Source organism: Rhipicephalus sanguineus, chromosome 9, assembly GCF_013339695.2.
Source record: "Rhipicephalus sanguineus isolate Rsan-2018 chromosome 9, BIME_Rsan_1.4, whole genome shotgun sequence".
Classification (NCBI taxonomy): domain Eukaryota; kingdom Metazoa; phylum Arthropoda; class Arachnida; order Ixodida; family Ixodidae; genus Rhipicephalus; species Rhipicephalus sanguineus.
The window spans coordinates 16,540,160-16,547,716 of record NC_051184.2 but is presented as its reverse complement, the minus strand read 5'-3'; the positions used below and the strand labels follow the sequence as shown (position 1 = coordinate 16,547,716).

Below are 7,557 nucleotides of genomic sequence, written 5' to 3'. Positions count from 1 at the left end.
GGTCATCTTACACGCTGACAAACTTGTTTTTAAGGAATAGGCCACAATCCTATGCGCGATGGTTGTCGAGTCATTCAAGAAATGTGCAATGCCAGACACTATGCTATGGACAGCATGGACGCGGCAATATGCTTTTGTCCACTGAGCGTTGCCGTCTGATAGCGACGGTGGTCGTTAGGTGTGCATGGAGCTGCATTCTGTGAAGCTACCGTCTTGTGAAATCGGTGGCAAGCCAGATTTTTCTTGGTATAGTAATTACGTGTGCACTAAATATTGTGCATACCGGCAATTTTGTTACTTTGAAGCCGCAAAACTTTGTGCGCATTGCATAAAAACGGGTACATACACTACTCTGTACATTACTGTTATTAGTTTCCTATAAAATGGCTGCGCGCACACACTAAACGAGGACGGAAGTCAAGAGGACAGACAAGCGCTCTTGCCGTCCGTTTATTGTGTGCCGTTTCATAATAAACTCCTACCAACTCGCCCAACACTTTTACTATTGGTATCTAGTTCGCAAAATCTTGAGACTGCCTATGGTGTTGACAGCAACTGTCATTCTGTCTTAGTGATGTATACCATGCGTTTGCAAGCTTACGTAGCTGTAAAATGCGCGGAGTGTCCGGGTGACAAAACTCTGCGCATTACTCTTGCTCCTGCGTAAGACTGCCTGAAACCACAGCTGCTGGCGCATTATAAGTAATGCGGTGGCGTCATAATATGCCATGGCGCATCGCAATAAAAAAAAAGCTAATATCTGGCACTCAGCTGCCTTGTAGATCACATGCCAAGTGTGCAGCAATTCAGTACCAAAGTACAACAATCAAAACACACCGGAATCAGAATGCTGCAATTTTCTAGTGCAAAGACGAAACAAGAAAACTGGCGAGATAATACAGAGGGCTGGCTATCAACTATCAAACCATCATCTTTATTGAAGGTTTTCACGGAATGTATTCGGCATAATCGCAGAAGGAAAGGTTTATATATATATATATATATATATATATATATATATATATATATATATATATATATATATATATATATATATATATAAAAGGTACAGCGAATGTGCATAGCTCGAGGTCGCTTGCCTAAGCAGAGTTGACTGTGGACACCCCATCCCGGCGACATGATAACATCAGACCATTTCAGTTTCTCCTAAACTGATTTGGACAATTATTTCGGTAAAATTCTGGCTAAATAGCGCCTTACAACTTCCAATGTGTAAGCACAATTTGCGGCGGAGCCCGATTAGAGCCCTTTAAGCACGCGTCAGGGTTCAACAAGGCGTAGTTTTTGTATGTATGGTCACCCGACATTGTGCGATGTAAGATAGTCAGCACTTCTTTTCGCTCTCTCTTCTTTGCACTGGAAAATAACAACTCGTCAAACCAACAGCACATTCTTCCTGATCACAATGGCGGTTCACATCTTCAAGCATTCTTCCTTCCATTCCTTGAATAAGCTACTCTTTGAAATGATCAACGCAATCGAGATTACGCTCTGGCGACCAGCTCATGGTGTACAAATGTTATTCGCAACACAGGTGCATAATTATTTCAAAGAAACCCATTCAAAAAAGATTTCACTCGGGAAAATGCAAAATGATCTCAAGTATTTTGCGTCGCACTGGGCTCGCAGAAATAGATTATCGGCATTTATACATATATATGCATACTGAAGTAAATGACAACATCTCTTTTTACGACTTGGCGACGTCGGTGCTCTGGATCCTTTGCTCCCATTGTGCGATGAGGGCACTGCGGCGTCGAGGGACACTGTTGGACGCCTGCTGGAAAGAAAATGAATCAATTGTAGAGTCTACAGAATCGAGGCAAGAAGCCGGGAACAGGTTAATGCTGAGAAGAGCACACCTATGCTCTATTTGTTTCATGTACTGCTAAGTCACGGCATTTCATTCACCTTTAAAGCATTTAACACTGTCACATTCGGTAACCTTCAGTTAACTTTAATTCATATGCGATTCACACTTAGTTTGCCTTAATTGACCAGTGATCCCATTTAGTTCATTTTAATGAACATTTCATTCACCTTATGCCTTAACGATCACTTCCAATCACTTGACATACACTTGCTACATCAATTCATTTTAATTCACATTTTTTACTCATGAGCCATATAAAACCTTAATAAGTGCAACAATGTCAACCGCATATAATGTCATGTTGCCGAAGATGCACATAAGTAATGCAACTGGCAAGCGGTTGGTTTGACAAAAGAGAGAGAGAGAGAAGGAAAGGCGGCAGGGAAGGTTTGACAATAAGTTCACGTGCGTTCACAACGGCGAGGGAGATTAATTATCCCCGTCCGAAGTGTTCAAGGAGTGTCTGTCGTCTTCTCCTCTTGTGTACGCGTCCGTAAGCTGGTTTTTCGTTTCTTCAAGTACGTACCAACAGGCCCAGCAACAGATTCTCCTGTGTTCAAGGAGTTGGGGTGCTCGCGCAGCCTATAATTTAGCCTATCATTGTCGGAACTGTGGATGTGTTCCGCTATTATCTAATGTTAGGATGCTTGGTAGAGGCGGGGGCAAGGTGAAACACGAAATTCTCGAAGCATATCATATCAACATGCAGTGTGACAATTGTGTCAGCACTACATCCATTTCTTTGACGTAGAAAGAACTTGGGTTCCTATCGCTTCGGCGTTAGCCTTTCAGGTAGCCTTTTGTTATATTGTCGTTTGAACAGCGCATGCGCCCCTGGTTTTTCTGGATGATGGTGTTTGCTAATAAAGCACAGTCGATAGTCTAGTCCAAAGATCTTAAACACGCGGCCCGCGGTTTGCAAATGAATGTCTTCGTCCCACGTTTTTTTTTTTTCTTAGTAAGTATGCTTATGAGCTACTCAGGCATGACTGGTCTCAAGTATTTTTTTGCCGTGAGGCCCCCAATCCCCCATGCGGTCACCATATCTTGAAACATTACCGCGGTACAAAAACTGCATATTTCAGAATCAGCGTACAGATTTTAGTCATTCTGTACATCGGTATCGACATGTTTCTCGAATCCTGGCGCCAAATGCCCTTCAGAAATTATCCATATATGAGCTGTGGGAAAGGACTTCTTTCAAATCACAACGTTGGGTGATATCTTGTTCAAGCTGCACCCCCCCCCCCTCCCCCGTTGGGTTTGCTGTCACCCTCTATTAAGTTAGTTTTGCCGCCGAGCGAGAGATAGCGCTGTGCTCGCGCGGTGGAGCCAGTGGCGCCACCTGGCGCGGAGCGAGGTTACGCGGGCGCATGCGGAAGAGCTCACTCTTTTGGGGTTTGGCGCGACCGTGGACGGTAGCCTTCGGGGACATCCGCGGGGACGATACCGCGCCTCGTTCCCGCGGGCTTCCATAGTGAGTCGAACGTCGGCGACGCCGCATTCGCGGTACATTAGTCTGTTAGTTTGTTTGTGTGTATTGTATAGGCATTATATTGGGTTATTTGACATGTTACCCTACTTATTTATAAGATTCGGCTGGCGAGCTCACAGTTATGTATAGGTTGTTAATAAATGTCCGCATGTTCGTCGCACGAAGGTGCATGCTGTGTCCGATGTTCCATGAGCGCGGCTCTCGCCTTCAATGCCACAACCTTCTTCAATGTCCCGGCTTGCGGGACTAAATGTCGTGACTGCGGCCCGTTAGATAAGGCGAGCTTGAGACCCCTGGTCAAGTCGTCGTGGGTGCCACTTCTCTCTTTATCCTCCATCCTTTTTTACTGGTTCATTCTTTCAGCGTTATGTACCAAGTGACCCAGACCTTACTCGCAACACTAGGCTTCCCTCTCACCCACTTAGCCTTACCGATATGCTCTCCTTCTCGTCAGGCTTCGCTCTCGCAGCTGGGCTAGAAAGTGCAGACGGCTAATTCCCAGGGTGGGAATCATTGCGGATACAATCGGACAAACACAGGAAGAAAACAAAGTAGACTGAAAGAGCGTAATGATCAACTATCAAGTCGATAGTTGCGCTCTTTCACTCTACATTGTTTTCTTCCTGTGTTCGTCCGATTCTATGCGCAATGATTCCCACCACAGGCATGCACCAACTCGGCCAACAAGAAGTTCTTCTGAAATAATTCCCAGGGATTTACTTCGGCCTTAAACAGCTCCGCCGTTCAAACACGAAGCATATATCGGCCATGTATCCAATCCTGCTCTTTTCACAATCACTATCACCAGGCACCCTTCCAGACGACAGGAAAAAGAGCAAGGTCGTTCCAATCTACAAAACCACGTAACCGTAAATCGCCTCTAAATTATCAGCCCACATCCATCACTAATGACCCTTGCAAAATGATGGAACACGTCCCATGTTTATATGTAATGAATTTCTTTGACAGAAATAATTTATCTAATCTTCACAGCATGGCTTCCGCAAGGGTCTATCATGTGCACTCAACTATAATTACATTTCTTCACGCACTTCAGTCAAACCAGTGCTGGGCAGTATCGAAGATACATGTATCTTAGATACTATCTCAGATACTCTTTGGGTATCTTGTATCTGTATCGCGATACGTCTCGCAAGACGAGTATCTGTATCTGTATTTCTGATACATTCAATAATGTATCGTGTATCTTAAGATACAAGATACTCCTATAGGAACACCAGAGTACGAAACAATAATCGCTGGCTCAACTACGCTTCTCAAAGTGGTACTAGTGCTACTAAAGCGCCTCAGTAAAACTCAGCGCAGTGACATAATTTTATTTTTCCGGCAAAGTCCACCAGTGAAGGCAGGCAATAAAGTGTACGCGTCCGTTTTGGTGGAGCAGAGCAACTTGACAGCGCTCGCGTAGTCACGACAGAACAAGCGCGCGAACGTCCAGCTTAGCTCACGTGCCTTTCGTTTCCTCGATTTTTTTTTCTTTTTTCGTGTGCCAGTGCCATGATACTTACCCTTATCCACTGTCCAGCGCCGCGTACCACAATGCGTGCGGCGACTATCGCGCAAATTCTGATGCCGCTCCCCTGCGCAGTGCTTCGTTACGAAATCTGAAGTATAGGGTTGCTTTGCTTGTCGTGGCTTTCACACACAAGCGATTTGAAGGATCTTGTGGATGTAAGTTCGACTTACATGCGATTGACTTATGTGCAAATAAGATCCTAACTGTAGCAGCACTAGTACCGATGCTAGATCTAGTAGGTGAAGCGCTTATCTAACAGAATATATGTTCGTGTACCGTATCTTTTTATTCCTTCTGTCAATCCAATTCCGGCCGCGGCGGTCGCATTTTCGATGGAGGCGAAAATACTTGAGGCCCGTGTACTTCGATTTAGGTGCACGTGAAAGAACTCCAGGTGGTCAAACTTTCCGGAGCCCTTCACTGCGGCGTCTTTCATAATCGCATCGTGGTTTTGGGGTGCTAAACCGTAACAATTATTATTATTATCTTCCTGCTATCTTTATTCAAAGAGCTTTTGAAATCATAATTTGATTGTTAGCACAAGTTCTTTCTTAGTTGTCCTTCTTTTGCATCCCGTACATTACCTAGGGCTCTGAACTTTTTTTTCCGGTCTGGTCGCACAAATATGCCTCTTGTAACGTGCTGCCCAAAAAGTTCTCTGCTTTACCCTTACATTGAACTGTCTGCTTTATTTCTGCTACTGTTTGCACATTTATATTTCGCTTTAGCTTACTGTTCTGAGAGGTGATTTTGAAAACAAATATGTAATCATGTGGGCGCGCTCTGAGTATGCAGTACCAAACATCCTGCTTACTGCTTAGTGAAAGAGCGAAATTGAGTTTGCATTATAATTATGGAAATAATTATGAGCCATCTTCAAGTTGTTAGGAAGGGGATTCGAGAAACATTGCTATACCAAATGATCTGTTTTTCTCATGAGCATCCCAACGAGCCGTTTCAGTCAATTTTTGATAGGCACCAAATATTTTTACTGTCTTACATTAACAAGTAAGTTCAAGATGCTTCACGATTAATTGTCATAGCTATTAAGGGTGCCGCCTGTATTGTGTTTCAATACTTATTCACGATGACTGTTTGATACAGAACGGCTTTTCCATTTTATTTAGATATATTTGATTTGTTTTCCTTTTTTAGGCCTCCCTAATTTTTTTACTATTACTAATCGCCAGTTAATCGGACATATAGGTGGCAATACCGTGAATAGCAGCGCTGTGCTGCGACGATTTGTGCAACTTGCCACGCGCTCTCATTTCTTTATTTTGGTGGGATCGGGTTTAAACTACAAAAACATTATTAGCAGCGCTCAGCTCAAGACACGTCGCGATGTTTCGGAAGCTTCGCAGTTGTTTCAGATTGTTCTGTTAAGATTACGCGCGAATCCCAGCCGCGGCGGCCACATTTCGATGGAGGCGAAATGCTCGAGGCTCGTGTACTTAGATTTAGGAGCACGTTAAAGAACCCCAGGTGGTCGAAATTTCTGGAGCCCTCCACTACGGCGTCCATCATAATCATGTCGTGGTTTTGGGATGTAAAACTGCAACAATTATTATTAAAATTATGCGCAGGACGCGAGCACTGTAGTTCATTCGGGAGCTTACGCGAGCACCATCGGTAACGCTGGAAGGTTCGATCGCAGATGTGACCACGCGTTCCGTCTATGATCAGAATACCGAAGGCCAACGACATTTATTGCCGCTATCAGTGTACAGAGTGCTTTGCTTGTATTATGAGTTACTTAGTTTTCTGGGCACAAGTTTGCCCAGTGAGCAGTTTAGTCTCTACCAGAGTGACTGCCGCCTTCTTTATCCTTACCACCACGTGACAATACAATAGGTATTAGGCATTTCTGGGGTGAACGTATTCTCTCGTTGAAGAAAAATTGTTGAAAGATTGCACGTTAGTGAATATATTGATAACGAACCCTTTACGCCAGCAGCTAAGTAGAACATGAAAAGTCATTGCAGTTTTATGAGCTCTACTAGAGCACTGCACGGGCCGTGATTCTCGGCCCGAGCCCGGCCCGGGCCCGGGACTCGTTCAAATTTACCCGCCCGAGCCCGGCCCGGCGACTCAAAGCGAGACCCGGGCCCGGCCCGAACCCGAGAAAAAATTTCGCCTACCCGGCCCGGCCCGGCCCGACCACAGATCGGGCCCGACAGGGGCCCGAGCCAATAATCTAGGCGGTGTTGCCCGAAGATAGAATCGACCGCAAGGGCCTTTTAAGTAGCAAATATCTACGCATGCTTGGCGCATGCTTCGCTAGCAAGTATACTTTAATCTACGGTATTTTCTCGTAAAAAAGGGCACCGTGGAAACAGTTGAGCGGACCGTACTGGGTACGATGAACGTTTGTTCGGCAGTGGTATACTGTACCTAATTTTCTAGGAATACAATCGGGATTATCAATAGCGTTTTGTAGCAGATATTGTAGGAAGAAAAGTGATTTGCAGCATGAGTCCGGTTTTGATAAGAAGAGCAATAAAAACAGACGGGACAGAGAACAGAACGCTCTCTTCACTTTGTTTTCATTGCGCTCTCTATTGAAATTTAAATCGACACGAAAGTGAAACAGTGAATCAGCTTAGATTGATAAATTGTTCTCTGAGAAAT

The 7,557-nt window shown here is 44.5% G+C and overlaps 1 protein-coding gene across 5 annotated transcripts in view; it reads right to left on the bottom strand.

The window, feature by feature from the left end:
• Positions 1-1,441: 1,441 nt before the first annotated feature.
• LOC119404652 (uncharacterized) overlaps positions 1,442-7,557 on the bottom strand; it is a 240,603-nt gene continuing 234,487 nt past the window's right edge. For 4 of the 5 annotated variants that reach the window (XM_037671236.2, XM_037671238.2, XM_037671240.2 and 1 more), the window contains one exon: positions 1,442-1,801. In XM_037671236.2, the coding sequence (XP_037527164.1) occupies positions 1,712-1,801 (90 nt within the window). In that variant the 3' untranslated portion in view covers positions 1,442-1,711. The remainder of the gene's footprint in view (positions 1,802-7,557) is intronic. The other variant, XM_037671237.2, reaches the window with a different exon arrangement.